Here is a 20,876-nt window from a genome sequence, read left to right as displayed (position 1 = left end):
TCGCTTATTTACCGCTTTGATATTATTTGAATTGTATTAAACTGTCTTCTTATGCCTCCCTTCTGAGTCTTCTAAAAATGGTGCACACGTTCGTGTGGCCCACTTTTTTGTTAGATGTCGTACAAAATAGAACGAGGATGGATTAGCCACTAGGCCGGGTAGACTTTCGTGCTCCCAGTACATCGCTCCTACCACGGCTCAAGTTGTCCACTTGGGTAAGCCAGGTTTAGAACACATCCCAAGTTTAAACCTAGAATAACATAGCCTCATGTCGGATCCCTAGTAGGAACGTTTGTTTGCATCATGTGCATTTGACTTTGGGGACTCAACACAGGAGTTGGGTCCGTCTAGGACAGGTGTACCCGAAATAAAAGACCATCCTAATACATCTTACCTGCTGAAAACTCCGGTATTTGGAAATGCCTCGAAACTTTGCCAAAATTTTTTATAAAGAAAAGAAAGAGAAAATATATTTAAAAAATGAGTCAATATCATGTTTTTTCTGGTTATGTCAAAAGTGGCCGAACTACGCGGGTCTGATTCTCACTGGTTGTGAGATACGTAGGCAAATCTCATTGATTCCAGCCCACAATTTTAAAAATTCAAAAATATTTTTCTTTACTTCCTTCTTTATAGAAGTATTTCTTTGAGACCCCAATTTAAAAATTTAAAAATATTTTCTTTCTGCTTTAAAAATTGACAACAATAAAAGATATTAAAAAAAGTGCCTTTCTTTTGAAAATTTCCGAAAATAAAAGTCCAAAAATTCAAAAAATATTTTCTTTCTTCTTTAAAAGTTTTTCTTTTGAAATTCAAAAGAAAAACGAAATTCAAAAAAAAAATATTTTCTTTCAAAAGAAGTCTTTCTTTTCAAAAATTCTCCAAAAAAATAAAAAAAAATCAAAATCCAAAATATTTACTTTCTCTTTTACAAGTTTTTCTTTTGAAAATTAAAAAAAAAAAACTAAAAAACCAAAAAAAACACAGAGTTAATTTATTTACTTTATTCCTGATCTTCAACTACACGAAGATTTGATTCATGCGGCGTCATGATACGTAGGCAACCTACATCAGGTTCGATCGAATCATTTTTAAAAAAAAAGAAGAAAAAAATAGAGAAAAAAAGAAGCAAAGTGCTTAAAAAATAAGAGAGTGACCCTTCTAACATGTTGTTTGTTTTGAATTGTGAAGAAAGTTTGAGGTGATCGGTTTGTGGTAAGCAGCAACACATCCATAATTCACAAGGTCCAAGAGAAAAATGCCAATGACAACTGATATCGAAACTGTTATGAGTGATCAAGAGACTCAGAGTCAGAGGGTTCAACAAAAGTCTACTGTGGTAGAGGATAATAGAATACTGAAACAACAAATGACTGAAATGTGTCAAGCATTGGTCAATGGCCAAGGACCGCCATTTTTTATTCATGATTTCCCGGAGTTCACATCCATCTCAACTACTACCACTCCGGTTTACTTGTCTGATCAATTCTATCCATCTGGGTTCAGTATTTATCTCAGCTGTACGACTACAGCTGGAACTTCTATTGCGCGCTCCCAAAGTGTGCAATTGACAACCAATCAGACAACCACTATTGTTATGCTCGTCTTCACCATCCCACAACCGACGGTGGTGCAGAAGAAAACTCATGAGTCACAATCTGCTACCAACAAGAACAGTACCACTTTCCTGAGTACCACTTGTACCTATTTGATCTTCCTACAAAGATTGAGAAGCCTGTCCAAAAGATGACACAAGAAGAAATGACCCAAAGAGTGAAAAGCTTAGAACAACAGTTGAAAAACATGCAAGGGTTGGCAGGTCAGAAGAGTATTGCCTTCAAGGATCTATGTATGTTCCCCAATGTTCATTTGCCACTTGGTTTCAAGACTCCCAAATTTGAAAAGTATGATGGACGTGGAGACCCCGTAGCCCACCTGAAAAGGTATTTCAATCAACTAAGAGGTGTAGGAGGAAAGGAAGAATTACTGATGACTTATTTTGGGGAAAGCCTTACGGGTGTAGCCTCCAAATGGTTTATGGGTCAAGACACATCTCGCTAGTATGTCTGGAATGACATGGCCCAGGCTTTTCTCGGACAATTCCAATACAACATTGATACCTCCCTAGACCGCAAACCTGAAGAAGAAACCAACTGAAAGTTTCAGGGAATATGCCATTAAATGGAGAGAGAAAGCGGCTAGAGTTAAGCCACCCATGGATGACCACGAGTTAATCAGTGTCTTCCTTCAAGCTCAAGAGCCAGATTATTTTCAAAATATGATGTCCGCAATGGGCAAATACTTCTCGGAAGGAATCAAAATTGGGGAAATGGTTGAGAATGGCCTCAAGACAGGCAGAATTATAAGTCAAACATTTCTCAAAGCCGCAACTCAGGCTGTCCAGATTGAATCCAATAATTTTAGTGACACGAATGAAAAGGATTAAGAAACCATGATGACATCAGGGTCAAGAAGAGGTCCTAGGAGAGCATCCCGAAGGTATGACCAGCCTCGTTTGGTTTCCGATAATTCCCTTGAGCACTACTACCCACCTCAAAACCCACAATACTTTGTTGCTACACCTCAGTATGTTGTCCAGCCGCCAAAACACCTCAGAAGGTGAGCACGAGCATCACAAAATCTCCACCAGCCTTCATAAAATTTTCAAGTGCCCTATAACTCACATCCAAGACAAAGGTATAAAGGGGAACAAAGATTGAAAGATAATTTTACACCAATAGGAGAGTCCTATGCAAGCTTGTTTGAGAAATTAAAGCATTATGACGTGATTGCACCTATTCCTCCAAATTATATGAACCCACGTGCGAGAAGCTTTGGCCCTGCTAAAAGTTGTGAATACCATTCCAAAAAGCCCAGGGGCACGATGTCGAAAGCTGTCGAGATTTGAAAAGAGAAATAGAAAAGATGATCCAGGAAAAATTGATTGAAATTAGAGAAGGCCCTGGTGATTCTGATGAGCAAATTGGTAGCTAAATGTCAAGCTTAGCAATTGAAAAGTTATTCCCTCCTCACTAGGAAGGAATCTTGGTAGCTTGTTTTGATCTTTTTTCTATTATTTGGGTTATTTCAGGGTTGTTATCCAGATTTTATTTGTTTTATTGAGTCAAACTCTTCTATCCCTCCATTCTGTTTGTGTGAATCTTGTCTGTTTGTTCTATTGCTATTTTCATTATCCAAGTTATTTAGAGTTGTAACTCGGATTTTAGGTTGTTTGTCTTGTTGTTAAACCCTTCCATCATTTCCTCAATGAAATATTGTTTGTCCTTTGTGTCATTCCATGCTTAGTTCTTTTCCCCGCTAGTTCTAATGACATGACATGCATGCAAAAATTTTGGCCAGATCCTAGAAAACTGATTTAGGTTTGAACTGGAAAACTGAGAAAAAGACACTCTTGAGGATAAATAGGGAGTTAAAACACTTTGGAATTAAGTCTGAGTCAAATTCACGGGGAACTCGAATAGCCATACATGTGGAGGTTAATGGTGTTTGCCTCCAAATCACTGTGAAGATCGGGTTGAGAAATAATCAATTGAAGTTTGGTGGAAAGTTTGACATTAATGGATGGAAAGTGTCCTTCGACCAAGACACACCAAGATGATAGACGTGCTCATCAATGTTGTGATCACGAAAAGATACTATGATTGGTGTTCTCGAGGCTGGGAGGCCCTTTTTCCTGCTACCCAAACACTTTACACAATTCGTTACCCATTTTGAGCCTGTGTTATTTTCTTTAACTACCCTCTTTTGGAATCAAGTTTAGAGTCAAAAGTCCAAAAAGAAAATGAAATGAAAAAAAAAAGAAAAAAAAAGTCCACACCCTAAGAGTATAAACTGGGGCAAAAGTTACAAGTGAAGACATTGATATCAAAAAACCATCTCTCTCTAAAATCCTCCTCTTTCTCTCTAGGAAGAAGGGTGAATAGTAATTCCGTCACTATTCACGCGCCTCAACTCCGGCATCCGGTGGTGGATCTTCGCAAAGTTGGTGTCAAAAGAAGCATCTAGTCTTTGCGCACAAACCCCATTTGCTTTCATCCTCAAATCCATAGCCATTTGTAAGAGATCTTGAATTTTAGTTCGCAGTTACTGTAGCAGGCAGCTCTTTTTCCAGATTTTTCAATATTTTATCGTTAATTTTTGCTCTTCACGTCAATGATATGGTGGCGTCTTGAGCAGCCATGGATGTTGTCGTCTCTCCCCAGCTCCAAGCTGTGAGAGAGCCATCTAAAATCATCCCTCCAATCCTTAATAACTCCATAAACAACAAACCCAATTCATATGCAGCAAGTTTGATCCATAAACAAACAACTGGACAAGTTACAAAAACAATCTTGAAGCCAAACGAAGTAGTTCATGGAATCCCAACGTTACAATTTACAATGGAGGAACGGGAAGACTTTGCAAGGGAGGAAGGTTTACATCAAGCCATTGTAGTGAAGGTTTCTCCTAATGCTCCACAATTGCAAGAATTGCGTACAATCCTTCCAAAACAGTTTGGCGTCAAAGGCCACTGTTTGATCGGACTTCTTGCGCAAAGATAGATTCTCGTTCGTCTGGATCAATATGAAGACTTTGTAATTTGTCTTGCAAGGTCAGTTAGTTATTTTTCGAACAAAGGAAAAGAACATCAGGTTAGAGTGTTTCCATGGACGATTGGATACAATCCAAAAGAAGAGACATCTATGGCAGCGGTATGGATTTCGTTATCAAGTTTACCCCCTGAGTTGTTTGCTAGGCGTGCCTTAATGTCTATTGCAGCAGCTGTTGGAAAGCCTATTTCTATTGATAAGGCTACTCAACTTAGATCTAGACCTAGTACAGTCAGGGTCAAGGTGATTCTGAATATTTTGGACAAACATCCAGAACAAATAAGGCTCAAATATGTTGATGGAGGAACTGGAAAGATTGTTGAACAGCTTCAACAAGTTACGTATGATAATTTACCTTTGTATTGTAACCAATGCAAGCATCAAGGACATGACGAATATACATGTCGCATCCTTTTAGGAAAAAAACCTGTAACACATGATGAACAGGTGGAGGATGAAATGGATGCAACAGGTGTGATGGAGAAACTACAGGGTGATGCACGAGACTATTTAAATTCAAAAAGAGCTAGCAAACTGTTGATTGAAGGACCTGGAAAAAATACAATTTCTGGGCAGCAAAATAATTTGAAGGCCACTGTGAATGATGGTAGTAAAGAGGTGGTTGTGAACAAGAAAATTGAGGACATACAGGTCCAACAAGTGCAAGATCAAGCTGGGAAAAAGGTTGAGGGTGTAGTTGTGAACCAGTTGATTTTGCATCCCAATAGAGGACAACAAAGTGTTAATGTTAATGAAAAGGCTAATGGCTATTTGGTTTTGGCTAATGCTGGACAAAAAGGGGATGGTGAAGGAATTCATGATGGTAAACAAGGGATAGCAGTAGGTGATGCATCATCTCCAATGAAAGCCAAACCTCCAGCTGACATCCTGCTGCAACAGTTTTTGAACGAATGAATGCAGCAACAGCTGGTGCTTTGAAGGCTGCTAGTTATTCAGCTGTTACTTTATCTGGACAAAATCATCAAGGGGCAGGAGATGTTGAAAAAGATGTAAAAGTTCCTAATACTATAGGGTCAAATATGGAGATTGATGTTGCACTGAATACAACCGTGGATAGAGCCGCATTTACCTTTGTTAATATAGATACTGTAGCACCTATGGAACATGTAGAAAAATCTCCAAATCCTAAGAAGGTGGATCAGGACGCTGATACACTAAATGCAGCTGGAAAATCTAAAGAGCAGGGATTCACTATTGATGCTCGAAATATGGATGATGCAAGGGTTAATGCAATAGAAAGAACTGGGCAGATTCTGCAGATTACTGATGATAATGCATTAGCTTCAGCTTTTCTGAACAATGCAACAGTACCAGGTGCACAATTTAGTTCATCTGCTAATATTGAATCAGCTACACAAGCAGCTTGTTTAGATGTTGCTTCTGTTGTGGGATCAGGTGTTAAAGCAGAGTATCGACATGGGCAACAATCACAGAATATGGGTTGGTCAGTTGTGCATCGATCACCTAGCAAGAAGGCGGCTTCAGATATTAAAATACTGGAAAGGGAAGCAGAAACTTTCAAGTGTTCTAACTTTTTTGATGCTTTGCTCAATGTACATGAGAAAGGTGAGAAGGAAGCTAGGAATATATTGCAACTGGTGCAGGGTGACACAAGTTTAAATGATCGACTTGGGATTGCAACAGATAAAAATCACATTGTTGAGGCAAGTCAAGTACATGATGATCCTACAACAACAATGCACATTTCCAATACAGAGCTAGCTAAAATGGTAGAGAATGCCCAAGCAACTATGATGATCAATACAACTCCAAAAAATGGGCAACCACAACCTTTACGCAGTAACACGCAGCAGCAAAATTCCAAGAACATAGGTGATTGTCTCACTATTTCGAAGGACATTTTTCGTGTTGATAAGCAAAAGGCAGAGGCACACAGTTCAAATGCACCTACAATGCATTTTTCCAACCCTCAAGTAGAACAAATCATCAAAGATGCTCAGAATGAAATGATGAAAAATTCTACTGTTGTGAAACAACCTGTGGTCACTTTGAACACCTCCGTCTATGATATCCCTTCTCAATCTGCGGAGTCGTTTGGGGAATTAGAAGGTGAATCTAGCAGTTTATGTTGTCAACGGGGAATAACAACGAGGTTATACAAACAAACGTGAGGCTTAAGGCTATTACATCCAAACTGTGGCAAGATCAACGAGACGAAGATGAAGAGGAGGACTGGGGCGATGGTTTTGCAGGATACTCAGCTGAAGAAGGTGACGAGGAGGTGGATCAGGAGAGTGCAGGTGAGGAGCTTGACTCTCTAGTTAAGTCAAAGTCTCATGGGAAAATTGCAGCAGTCCCCACGAGCAAATTAAACCTCCATGCTCCTGCATTTGTTCCCAGAATGTCTCGTAGTGTTGCAATTCAAAATGCCCCAGCTGGAATTTTGCCTCAACATGTAGCAACTTCTTCCAAGCAGCTTACTATAGGTGCTAAGAGTTGTTCCCCAAATACAAGTCCAAGTCAAGCTGCAACAGCAGGTATAAGACAGACTGTTAAAGCTGCACATCCTATAGCTGATCGCGCAAAAACTGGGCAGCAGCAACTGGTCACCACTAAACCAGTTATTTCAGAGGAGGAGATAAAGCTTTTGGAAGCTATGGTAAGTTCCATACCTGTAAATCCTATTACATCTAGCACATGTCCTGTAGGTAGGAATAACAACAAATTACAACACATTGGACAACAACAAAGTAAGGCAATGGTGGCAACTGGAGAATCTGCCTTGGTGTCACTAGATACGATTCAAAATGAACCACAACCTGTGAATTTAGGGAGAGAGTTTTTTGAACAAGGAGAAGAAGATGCAATGTTACAACAGTGTAGAGAAGAGGCGGCAAGAAAAGGGGATTTATCACCAATGCATAGTGGAAAAATTTGCAAATCTCATACAAGGAAGAATAGTTGGGATGACAAGGTTAGTGATTTTTTAAATGTTAGGCGACCTCCAATGAGAGTTGCCAAACAAAAGAAGGCCACCCCAACTACATCAACAAAGTCCAATCGTTCAAAAAAGAAATCATGAATTTTGAATACATCTTGAAGAATTGGGATTGTGATGAAAAAGAGTTACAAATTGAAGAAATTACAAGTTCGGACAAGAAGGGACAACATTTTAATTCCTTCATCATTTTATTCTACCATTATGTTAGTATACTCATTTGTAATATCATCACAGAGTATGTTATAAACTCTGTGATGATCATTAAATATTTGGTTCTTTCCAGTTCTTTCTTTTTACATGCTTGTTAGTAAGCGAGGCTTTTTATTTGCCTCAATAGGATTAGTAAGGTAAGGTTTAGCCCGGTTTGTATTGCCTTGGTCCTATGCCTTTGGAAAATATCCACACGGTTATGAGATTATATGCCCTCGTGATACGTTGCCGACAGCTACACCATGAATCCTCTACATGAGGCTGTCATCATAAGGCAGTGTGAGGCGCAAAGGAGTGATTATATAGCCAAGGCATATGGGTAACAATACCGGTGCTATTGTCCCCCTTATTTGTACTTTTCCTATTTGTTGTATTTTTCTGTTCTTTTATTAATAAAAAACTTAGCCCTAGGCGCTTGACTAGCGGATTGCCAAAAAAAAAAAACTGGGGCAAACTCTTAGAAAGTTCAATTAAAAAAAATACAGTCAAAGATCCATGCCCCCAGAAAATAAAAGTGTCACAACCCCAAACTGGACCCGGTCGTGATGGCGTCTCTCGTGAAGACAAGGCCAGCCGACACAATTCCCAAATCAACTATTTTCCATTAAAAGTTGTTTTTATACCATTTATAAACCAATAATCACATAATGAACATTTAAAAGAAAAATGCGGAATAATTACACAAGACCGACATCGGGGTGTCACTAGTCATGAGCATCTACCAAGGTCTGAATACAACAAGAGTCTAAAAATGTACTAAATACAGTAATAAAATGAGAGGGAGGAAGCAGTGCTGCGAACATCGCGCAGCCAGCTTGCTAACTCTGATGACTCCGCGTCTGAGCAATCAATACCCGCTACCGAATTTCGAAATACCTGAATCTGCACACAAGGTGCAGGGAGTAATGTGAGTACTCCAACCCAGTAAGTAATAAGAGTAAATAAAGACTGGGTAGTAGGAAACGATGAATCCACATTTATGATAAACTCAATAAGCACAACAGGCTTTCAAATCGGAATACGAGTCAATCGTCTCATTTTAAACCCAGCTTTCGGTAAAAATCATTTGAGAATGCCTTCCAATAGTTTCAGTAGGGGTTCAATACCATTTATAACAAAAGAGATGAAAACCATAATCGGCCCCGCGGGCAAAACATAGTTCGCATACATCCCCTCGAGCAAAATAGAAATTTCACAACCCTTTTCATAACTTAGAAACATCAGTTTAAAAGAAAGATTATTTAAAACATTTGTTCAACATTTTTAATAGAGTCTCGGGTTAAAGATGAGTGAAAGCAGTACTCAAATCAACATGTTCAATAGAAACTCGCTTTAAAGAGGAGTGAAAACAGTAAGTTCATAAACCAACCCTTCAGGCAAAGCATCACTCATGTACATGTATACCTATGTAGTCCCTCGGGCAAGCCTTCAGTCAATCATGACTTAACTCTTACCAATCAGCGCTCATACTCAATAGGTACCATATAGTAACCGTTGCGGCGTGCATCCCGATCCATATATATAGTCGACTGCGCCCACTGGGGTGTGCAGACTCCGGAGGGGCTCCTACAGCAAAAGCGCTATATCGCTGTGGCGTGCCGCCCGACCCAACATATCGCTGCGGCGTGCAGCCCGCTCCATATACATATCGTGGCGGTGTGCAGCTCGATCCATATATATATATATATATTGTTGCGGTGTGCAGCCCGATCCATAGATATATAGTCCTCACAACCAGGCCCTCGGCCTCTCTCAGTCATTAACCTCACAATCAGACTCTCGGTCTATCTCAGTCATCAACCTCATGATCACTCGGACCATCAATAAAATAGGGAACTCAGCCCAAACAGTTTCCACATTTTTAAGAAATAAAGTGATAAAACCAGATTTAAACAATAAACATGTAAAACATGACTGAGGATATGCTTTCAAAAGAAACAGAGTGAGGAAAAATAGTGAAAGTGCCCCTAAGGGTATCAGCAGGTCGACCAAACATGGCATACAGCCCAAATATAATATAAATCTCTAGAACATGGAATATCATAATATTTCAAATCAAATACACGACTTAACAATCGTACGGAACAGACCAAGTCACAATCCCCAATGGTGCACAACTCATCGCTCGTCATCTAGCGTGTGTGTCACCTCAAAGTAACACAACGATGTGTAATTCGGGATTTCAAACCCTGAGGACAGTATTTACAATCATTACTTACCTCGATCCGGTCCAAACTCTAGCCCACGATGCCTTTGCCCTCACGAATTGACCTTCGGATGCTCCAAATCTAGCCACAATCAGAACATAACTATTAAAATATGTTAAGGGAACAAAGCCCACTCGAAAATATCCAATTTGCATCAAAATCATGAAATTGCTCAAACCCGGCCCTCGGGCCCACGTCTTGGAACTCGATAAAATTAACATCAATGGAATCCTCATCCTCCCACGAGTTCATACATATCAAATTTACCAAAATCCGGCCTCATATGGTCACTAAAATTCTCAAAATCCACTCTCCAATTTCAAGTCCTAATTTCCCAACTCTTCCTCAAAATTTCCACTGATTTTTCATGATTAAATAATGAAATAATCACCATAAACACAAGGCAAAGCCCAAGTAGCTTACCTCTATGGAAACACTTGATTTCCTCTTGAAATCACAGCTTGGAACTCCAAAATCGCACAAAAATGGTGAACAAATGACTGAAAATCGCGAAGGGGCATTTTTATATATTCTGCCCAGCACTTCCGCACCTGTGATCCTATAAGCGCACCTGCGCTTCCGCTTCTGCGGAAAAACACCCGCTTCTGCGGATTCCACTTACTCGTTCAGATTCCGCATCTGCGACCTAGGCATCGCACCTGCGGCCTAGGCATCGCACCTGCGGCCTCGCAGATGTGGTCAAATCCGCAGGTGCGGAAACAATAGAGGCAGCAAATTTTCTGCTGCAAAACTCCAAGTCTGGCTTCCCGATAACCATCTGAAACTATCCCGAGGCCCCCGGGACCTCAACCAAAAGCACAACCATATCCCATAACCTTATTCGAACCTATACCAATCTTCAAAACACTTCCAACAACATCGGATCAACCAAAACACATCGGATTCAAGCCTAAGTTTCCAAATTCTTCCGAATCACGCTTTTGATCAAAAACCCAACTAAACCACTTCCGAATGATCTAAAATTTTGCACACACGTCATAAATGACACAACGGAGCTACTGCAACTTCTGGAATTCCATTCCGACCGCTATATAAAAATCTCACCTATCAACCCGGAAACGCCAAAATCTAAATTTCGCCAATTCAAGCCTAAACCTTCCACGGACCTCCAAAATGCATTCTGATCGCTCTCCTAAGTCCCAAAATCACCTAACGGAGCTAACCAAATCATAAAAATTTGAATCCGAGATCATATACAAGCAAGTCAAAACTTGGTCAAACCTTTTAATTTTCAAGCTACAAATTGAGAACTATTCTTCCAAATTCATTCTGATTATCTTGAAAACCAAAACCAACGATTTACATAAGTCATAATAGATCACACGGGGCAAGTCATGCCCGAGAACTGGCGAGCAAGTGCAAAAACTCAAAACGATCGGTCGGGTCGTTACATCCTCTCCCACTTAAACATACGTTCGTCCTCGAACGTGCCCAGAGTTGTTCTAAAAGCCAACCAATCGCTGAATAACCCTACCATGAACATAGACCCAGGGGTGATCCCACGTCACCCTATCTCGTATAGGTCCGATGACACAATGTAACTGAAATTTCACAGTCCAACCTAGCCCATTAACCTTGGAACCACATTTCCACTTCTGAAATCATCCACAAGATCAGAATCTCACATCTATACTCTGAATAAGTCCGAATCGGCTGTAATAAACCATACCTACAACCTCAGGTGCAATTACATGATATACCACATAACTCAAATACTTGTAGCGATAACTTCTAATCACAGCAGGTGCACGCAACAACCGAATACCGGTAGGGAACCTCTTATCAGCTAAAGTCTTATTCCAACACTTTTATATACTGCTAATGATAAATAAAACATGCAGTAAGCCATAACCATTTCTCAGATCAACCATACATGAAGCCACTTCTCCTTTGGCAAAGACCATAGCAAATTTCTGAGCCGAACCTCGATATTATCCTTCCAACATGCTGGAATCGAATTCGTTTGCAGTCATTAAAGATCCCAGCGATCTCATCTAATCCAACACAACTACTCTGGTGCCATTGACACATCAATACATACTAAAGCCATCACTTGTGCAATCTGTGCACCAATAAGCCACAATCCGAACTTACTCAAATCATGAAAATGACTCAAATGGAAGCGTTGTACCGCAAGCTCACTAGTACCACAAAACACAAGACTGAGAACCCGTCTCCCATCATAGAAACAGAACACATGAATCTAACCCGCAAGATTATACCTCCACATAGCTTCTCTCCAATGCGCGACCTCATCCAAACATTGGTCCACGTGAAAACACCTTAAGTCACTATGCTCAAAATCGACAACCATGTGCAATATGATATCTAAAACCAAAGCAATCATCATAACCACCGCGAGGTAATTAAATAACACCACACGACTTGAAAGGACATAACTGATATGCCATCCACCGAGCCATACCCCGTGCTCTTCCTGCTCGAATTCCACTGAGAGGCCCTAATAAAGCCGCACCACATGTGCCTATAACCAACAAACCTTAATGCCTCGCAACACAGAAAAATATCTCATAGATCCCCCTGATTACTAATAGCTCAATAACAACCGAATCAACACATCCTTCACCATTGGCAACTCGAAGTCAATAGAGCCGTCGCAATACAGAACACACATCCATATAGGTCTACCAATGAACCACACATCAAGTCTAGTCACACGCAACCAATAAATAATCCTCAAAAGGTTCACAATGACTGAATCATAGCACATACTATCATCTGATTAACTTACCCACATCCTTGTCGTCCACAATCACGAGCTAACCTGTATATGAGAACTTCCAGTCTCCAAGTCCATAAAGCACACGAATTACCATATCTGATCCCAATTCCGCCGCTCGCATATATAGCACACCTCTAGTACTCAATCATTCCACGAGAGATACTCTAAAATTCTTCTGTGCTGTCAAGCAAACTCGAATATCAGCAGCCGATCTGACAAGAAGTGCTGCAATACTACCGAAGTACCATCAACTTAATCACATTGCCATTTTTAAAACATATACCCTAGTCAAATCACCTTAATTACCATTACCATTTCCTTAATCATCTGAAGCTCATTTCTCTAATTATCTGAAACCACCCGTGCTGTATAAGAATTGTGACCTTCCTTTCTGAACTGATCTGTGACCTTACATATGCAAATCTAAGTCTTGCACAACACACCGCCTATACTATACCGTCCTAAGGTAAACATGAGAACTTCATATCCATTCTGAGCCACACACAACTACGTACTCAACTAGCCAATCACTTTTCTATTAGACCTTAGCTAGGAGAAAATCATTATACATCTCATGCTCTTCATGCCCATGGTAAACTACACACCTCTAACCGTGGTAGAATCATTGAGAACTTTCCGAATTCCATTCGCACAAAACAAAACCGTCAGAACTGAATCCTTCTAACTCAACCAAGCTACGCAGGCCACTAAAACCCAAGAGCATTGTCGCTAAACACCTGTATAAACTCATTACCTCATAAGCATCCAAAGAACTAATCATGTCCTTACCACACCGATCTGAGCCACTACCAAGCTATCCCATCTATCCGAGTTCCCTTCTGACTTACCTTCAACTTGATACTCATTCTTGCTAGAACATCACAATTTCTCAACCCAGACTTACCACATGAGACCCAAGCACAAAACCACACCGTCTAAGACTCATAAGCCGCTGAATACTCTCTTAAATATTCCCAAAAGCACCACCTTCAAAATACTTTACTCTGAAGAGACTTCCTACGAATCTAAATCTGTTACCTTTACCTTCCTGATGCTGATACACAGAATCCCATAATTAATATAGAAAATACCACAAGTCTTGACATCTTCCAATGAAAACTCAGTTCCTAACCACACGTACAACTTGAAAATAACCAATTGTTATATGTAAAATCTTGAACACATTAGAACCATTCTTGAGAGTCATTCACTCTACACAAACTGCAATTAGCCTGATCAAATGAACAGAACCACCCGTGCCTCAATAGCACCCCAACACCGCAGAGTGTAACCTCATCCTTGAACATCCAAGCAACTTCCTGCTCTATGCACCGAGCATCCATTACCAACAACAACTCAAGACATGTCGTGATTCTCATACACCTATGAAGCATGACATAACCTTTGTCAAAAAATTTCCTTTACTCGGGCCACCCTTGGTCTAAATCTCCGTAAGCCATAACTGATTCACCAGTATGCCTCACACTGGAACCAACATAGAACATAACCGTGCAATCAACTCATCAATAGCGGACTCCCCCACTTGGCTCGAAGCCATAGACCAAACCACACACAATAACTCGTAACGCATATACTCTATTGCTGCTATAATACCATAATGAGATTTAAACTCAATCCTTCATAAGCTCGTGAAACACAGACCATCTGGTACTTTGAATCTTCTGCAATCTCGCATTCATCCTCGCAATAGTCAAGCCCACTCGCTTAAGTATCCCAAATTTAAATTTTCAACACCTATATTTCACTTGTAAATGAGATCTTCTAACAGACAACATGAGGATCACACAACCTCAGAACACTCCACAGGATATAACCCCACCTGCTTGGCCTCAAACTAATATTTTTGTATAGCTTCCACTGTCATAAACATTATGCAGTCACTTAATCATTCCGAGTCTGAGCTCATACCATAACATGAAATTTATTTCACTCCCAACTAGAACACATGAAAAGATTCTTCACACACTCATAACTCGGGGCTATACCTCAAATCGAGATGAAAATCAAGCACCTATTAGTTCTTTTATCCTTCCGCAGACCCTTCTCGTCGCTTCCAAATCATATGAATGCATCTCGCAGTCACATCACACTCATCACGTAACTATCCAGTCATTACCGCTACCAATAGGGCACTACCGAACATATAAGTTCAAAAATACTTTCTCACACAATCAGCACCTCGGTGCTCAAGCTATAGGCAAAAATCCGGCCTCGAGTCCTCCAGACTGGCCCAACATCAACAAACAGAGATCACATCTTGCCCCTCGATTAGGGAATCACAAGACATCGATGCACATCTAATACCGAGCGTTCATGCGCGCATACGAACGCGTGGAACGAATTCCAAGAGTTACTTTTCAAGCTGAATCAAGGACGCACGATAAGAATTCAAGAATATGAAGTTTTTCCTAAAGGTTCAGCAGCCTCTCGAGGATAAGTACAGACGTCTCTGTACCGATCCGCGAGACTCTACTAAACCTGCTCATGACTCGTGAGGCCTATATAACCTAGGCTCTGATACCAACTTGTCACGACCCCAAACCGGACCCAGTCGTGATGGCGCCTCTCGTGAAAACAAAGCCGACACAATTCCAAATAAACCATTTTCCATTAAAAGTTGTTTTTATACCATTTATAAAACAATAATCTCATAATGAACATTAAAAAGAAAAATACGGAATAATTACACAAGCCCGACATCGGGGTGTCACTAGTCATGAGCATCTACCAAGGTCTGAATATAACAAGAGTCTAAAAATATACTAAATATAGTAATAAAATGAGAGGGAGGAAGCAGTGCTACGAACGTCGTGCAGCCACCTTGCTAACTCTGATGACTCCGCGTCTGAGCAATCAACACCTGCTACCGGATTCCGAAATACCTGAATATGCACACGTGGTGTAGGGAGTAATATGAGTACTCCAACCCAGTAAGTAATAAGAGTAAATAAAGGCCGAGCAGTAGGAAATGATGAATCTACATTTATGATAAACTTAATAAGCACAACAGGCTTTCAAATCGGAATACGAGTCAATCGTCTCATTTTAAACCCATCTTTCGATAAAAATCATTTGAAAATGCCTTCAACAGTTTCAGTAGGGGTTCAATACCATTTATAATAAAAGACATAAAAACCATAATCGGCCCCTTGGGCAAAACATAGTTCGCATACAGCCCCTCGAGCAAAACAGAAATTTCACAACCTTTTTCAAAACATAGAAACTTCAGTTTAAATGAAATACTATTTAAAACGTTTGTTCAACATTTTCAATAGAGGCTCGGTTTAAAAATGAGTAAAAGTAGTAATCAAATCAACATGTTCAATAGAAACTCGTTTTAAAGAGGAATGAAAACAACAAGTTCATAAACCAGCACCTCAGGCAAAGCATCACTCATGTACATGTATATCTATGTAGCCCCTCAGGCAAGCCTCTCAGTCACTCGTGACTCAACTCTTACTAATCAGTGCTCACACTTAGCACTCACACTTAATAGGTACCATATAGTAATCGCTGCGGCTTGCAGTCCGATCCATATATATAGTCTATTGCGCTCACTAGGAGTGTGCAGACTCCGGAGGGGCTCCTACAGCCCAAGCGCTATATCGCTGCGTCGTGCATCCCGATCCCCATATATATATGTATATATATATATATATATATATATATATATATATATATATATATATATATATATATTACTGCGGTGTGTAGCCCGATCCATAGATATATAATCCTCACAACCACGGCCTCGGCCTCTCTCAGTCATTAACCTCACAATCAGACTCTCGGTCTATCTCAGTCATCAACCTCAGAATCAGACCCTCGGTCTATCTCAGTCATCAACCTCATGATCACTCGGACCATCAATAAAATAGGGAACTCAGCCCAAACAGTTTCCACATTTTTAAGAAATAAAGTGATAAAACCAGATTTAAACAATAAACATGTAAAACATGACTGAGGATATGCTTTCAAAACAAACAGAGTGAGGAAAAATAGTGAAAGTGCCCCTAAGGGTATCAGCAGGTCGACCAAACATGGCATACAGCCCAAATATAATATAAATATCTAGAACATGGAATATCATAATATTTCAAATCAAATACACGACTTAACAATCGTACGGAACAGACCAAGTCACAATCCCCAATGGTGCACAACTCATCGCTCGTCATCTAGCGTGTGTGTCACCTCAAAGTAACACAACGATGTGTAATTCGGGATTTCAAACCCTGAGGACAGTATTTACAATCATTACTTACCTCGATCCGGTCCAAACTCTAGCCCACGATGCCTTTGCCCTCACGAATTGACCTTCGGATGCTCCAAATCTAGCCACAATCAGAACATAACTATTAAAATATGTTAAGGGAACAAAGCCCACTCGAAAATATCCAATTTGCATCAAAATCATGAAATTGCTCAAACCCGGCCCTCGGGCCCACGTCTTGGAACTCGATAAAATTAACATCAATGGAATCCTCATCCTCCCACGAGTTCATACATATCAAATTTACCAAAATCCGGCCTCATATGGTCACTCAAATTCTCAAAATCCACTCTCCAATTTCAAGTCCTAATTTCCCAACTCTTCCTCAAAATTTCCACTGATTTTTCATGATTAAATAATGAAATAATCACCATAAACACAAGGCAAAGCCCAAGTAGATTACCTCTATGGAAACACTTGATTTCCTCTTGAAATCACAGCTTGGAACTCCAAAATCGCACAAAAATGGTGAACAAATGACTGAAAATCGCGAAGGGGCATTTTTATATATTCTGCCCAGCACTTCCGCACCTGTGATCCTATAAGCGCACCTGCGCTTCCGCTTCTGCGGAAAAACACCCGCTTCTGCGGATTCCACTTACTCGTTCAGATTCCGCATCTGCGACCTAGGCATCGCACCTGCGGCCTAGGCATCGCACCTGCGGCCTCGCAGATGTGGTCAAATCCGCAGGTGCGGAAACAATAGAGGCAGCAAATTTTCTGCTGCAAAACTCCAAGTCTGGCTTCCCGATAACCATCTGAAACTATCCCGAGGCCCCCGGGACCTCAACCAAAAGCACAACCATATCCCATAACCTTATTCGAACCTATACCAATCTTCAAAACACTTCCAACAACATCGGATCAACCAAAACACATCGGATTCAAGCCTAAGTTTTCAAATTCTTCCGAATCACGCTTTTGATCAAACACCCAACTAAACCACTTCCGAATGATCTAAAATTTTGCACACACGTCATAAATGACACAACGGAGCTACTGCAACTTCTGGAATTCCATTTCGACCGCTATATAAAAATCTCACCTATCAACCCGGAAACGCCAAAATCTAAATTTCGCCAATTCAAGCCTAAACCTTCCACGGACCTCCAAAATGCATTCTGATCGCTCTCCTAAGTCCCAAATCACCTAACGGAGCTAACCAAATCATAAAAATTTGAATCCGAGATCATATACAAGCAAGTCAAAACTTGGTCAAACCTTTTAATTTTCAAGCTACAAATTGAGAACTGTTCTTCCAAATTCATTCCGATTATCTTGAAAACCAAAACCAACGATTTACATAAGTCATAATAGATCACACGGGGCAAGTCATGCCCGAGAACTGGCGAGCAAGTGTAAAAACTCAAAACGACCGGTCGGGTCGTTACATCCTCTCCCACTTAAACATACATTCGTCCTCGAACGTGCCCAGAGTTGTTCTAAAAGCCAACCAATCGCTGAATAACCCTACCATGAACATAGACCCAGGGGTGATCCCACGTCACCCTATCTCGTATAGGTCCGATGACACAATGTAACTGAAATTTCACAGTCCAACCTAGCCCATTAACCTTGGAACCACATTTCCACTTCTGAAATCATCCACAAGATCAGAATCTCACATCTATACTCTGAATAAGTCCGAATCGGCTGTAATAAACCATACCTACAACCTCAGGTGCAATTACATGATATACCACATAACTCAAATACTTGTAGCGATAACTTCTAATCACAGCAGGTGCACGCAACAACCGAATACCGGTAGGGAACCTCTTATCAGCTAAAGTCTTATTCCAACACTTTTATATACTGCTAATGATAAATAAAACATGCAGTAAGCCATAACCATTTCTCAGATCAACCATACATGAAGCCACTTCTCCTTTGGCAAAGACCATAGCAAATTTCTGAGCCGAACCTCGATATTATCCTTCCAACATGCTGGAATCGAATTCGTTTGCAGTCATTAAAGATCCCAGCGATCTCATCTAATCCAACACAACTACTCTGGTGCCATTGACACATCAATACATACTAAAGCCATGACTTGTGCAATCTGTGCACCAATAAGCCACAATCCGAACTTACTCAAATCATGAAAATGACTCAAATGGAAGCGTTGTACCGCAAGCTCACTAGTACCACAAAACAGAAGACTGAGAACCCGTCTCCCATCATAGAAACAGAACACATGAATCTAACCCGCAAGATTATACCTCCACATAGCTTCTCTCCAATGCGCGACCTCATCCAAACATTGGTCCACGTGAAAACACCTTAAGTCACTATGCTCAAAATCGACAACCATGTGCAATATGATATCTAAAACCAAAGCAATCATCATAACCACCGCGAGGTAATTAAATAACACCACACGACTTGAAAGGACATAACTGATACGCCATCCACCGAGCCATACCCCGTGCTCTTCCTGCTCGAATTCCACTGAGAGGCCCTAATAAAGCCGCACCACATGTGCCTATAACCAACAAACCTTAATGCCTCGCAACACAGAAAAATATCTCATAGATCCCCCTGATTACTAATAGCTCAATAACAACCGAATCAACACATCCCTCACCATTGGCAACTCGAAGTCAATAGAGCCGTCGCAATACAGAACACACATCCATATAGGTCTACCAATGAACCACACATCAAGTCTAGTCACACGCAACCAATAAATAATCCTCAAAAGGTTCACAATGACTGAATCATAGCACATACTATCATCTGATTAACTTACCCACATCCTTGTCGTCCACAATCACGAGCTAACCTGTATATGAGAACTTCCAGTCTCCAAGTCCATAAAGCACACGAATTACCATATCTGATCCCAATTCCGCCGCTCGCATATATAGCACACCTCTAGTACTCAATCATTCCACGAGAGATACTCTAAAATTCTTCTGTGCTGTCAAGCAAACTCGAATATCAGCAGCCGATCTGACAAGAAGTGCTGCAATACTACCGAAGTACCATCAACTTAATCACATTGCCATTTTTAAAACATATACCCTAGTCAAATCACCTTAATTACCATTACCATTTCCTTAATCATCTGAAGCTCATTTCTCTAATTATCTGAAACCACCCGTGCTGTATAAGAATTGTGACCTTCCTTTCTGAACTGATCTGTGACCTTACATATGCAAATCTAAGTCTTGCACAACACACCGCCTATACTATACCGTCCTAAGGTAAACATGAGAACTTCATATCCATTCTGAGCCACACACAACTACGTACTCAACTAGCCAATCACTTTTCTATTAGACCTTAACTAGGAGAAAATCATTATACATCTCATGCTCTTCATGCCCATGGTAAACTACACACCTCTAACCGTGGTAGAATCATTGAGAACTTTCCGAATTCCATTCGCACAAAACAAAATCGTCAGAACTGAATCCTTCTAACTCAACCAAGCTACGCAGGCCACTAAAACCCAAGAGCATTGTCGCTAAACACCTGTATAAACTCATTACCTCATAAGCATCCAAAGAACTAATCATGTCCTTACCACACCGATCCGAGCCACTACCAAGCTATCCCATCTATCCGAGTTCCCTTCTGACTTACCTTCAACTTGATACTCATTCTTGCTATAACATCACAATTTCTCAACCCAGACTTACCACATGAGACCCAAGCACAAAACCACATCGTCTAAGACTCATAAGCCGCTGAATACTCTCTTAAATATTCCCAAAAGCACCACCTTCAAAATACTTTACTCTGAAGAGACTTCCTACGAATCTAAATCTGTTACCTTTACCTTCCTGATGCTGATACACAG

The 20,876-nt window shown here is 40.5% G+C and overlaps 1 protein-coding gene across 2 annotated transcripts in view; it reads left to right on the top strand.

Annotated features, from left to right (window-relative positions):
• Positions 1-20,876, top strand: part of LOC138891306 (uncharacterized) — a 37,574-nt gene that overhangs the window by 1,778 nt on the left and 14,920 nt on the right. The window contains exon 2 of one of the 2 annotated variants that reach the window (XM_070174661.1): positions 1,192-7,725. The exons of the other annotated variant lie outside the window; for it this stretch is intronic. Within the exon in view, the coding sequence (XP_070030762.1) occupies positions 5,522-6,763 (1,242 nt within the window). The 5' untranslated portion in view covers positions 1,192-5,521 and the 3' untranslated portion in view covers positions 6,764-7,725. Of the gene's footprint in view, positions 1-1,191; positions 7,726-20,876 lie in introns of those variants that run through there. 2 annotated transcript variants of the gene reach the window in all.

Source organism: Nicotiana sylvestris, chromosome 5 (assembly GCF_000393655.2).
Source record: "Nicotiana sylvestris chromosome 5, ASM39365v2, whole genome shotgun sequence".
Lineage (NCBI taxonomy): Eukaryota > Viridiplantae > Streptophyta > Magnoliopsida > Solanales > Solanaceae > Nicotiana > Nicotiana sylvestris.
This window is presented reverse-complemented; position numbering and strand designations above follow the sequence as displayed.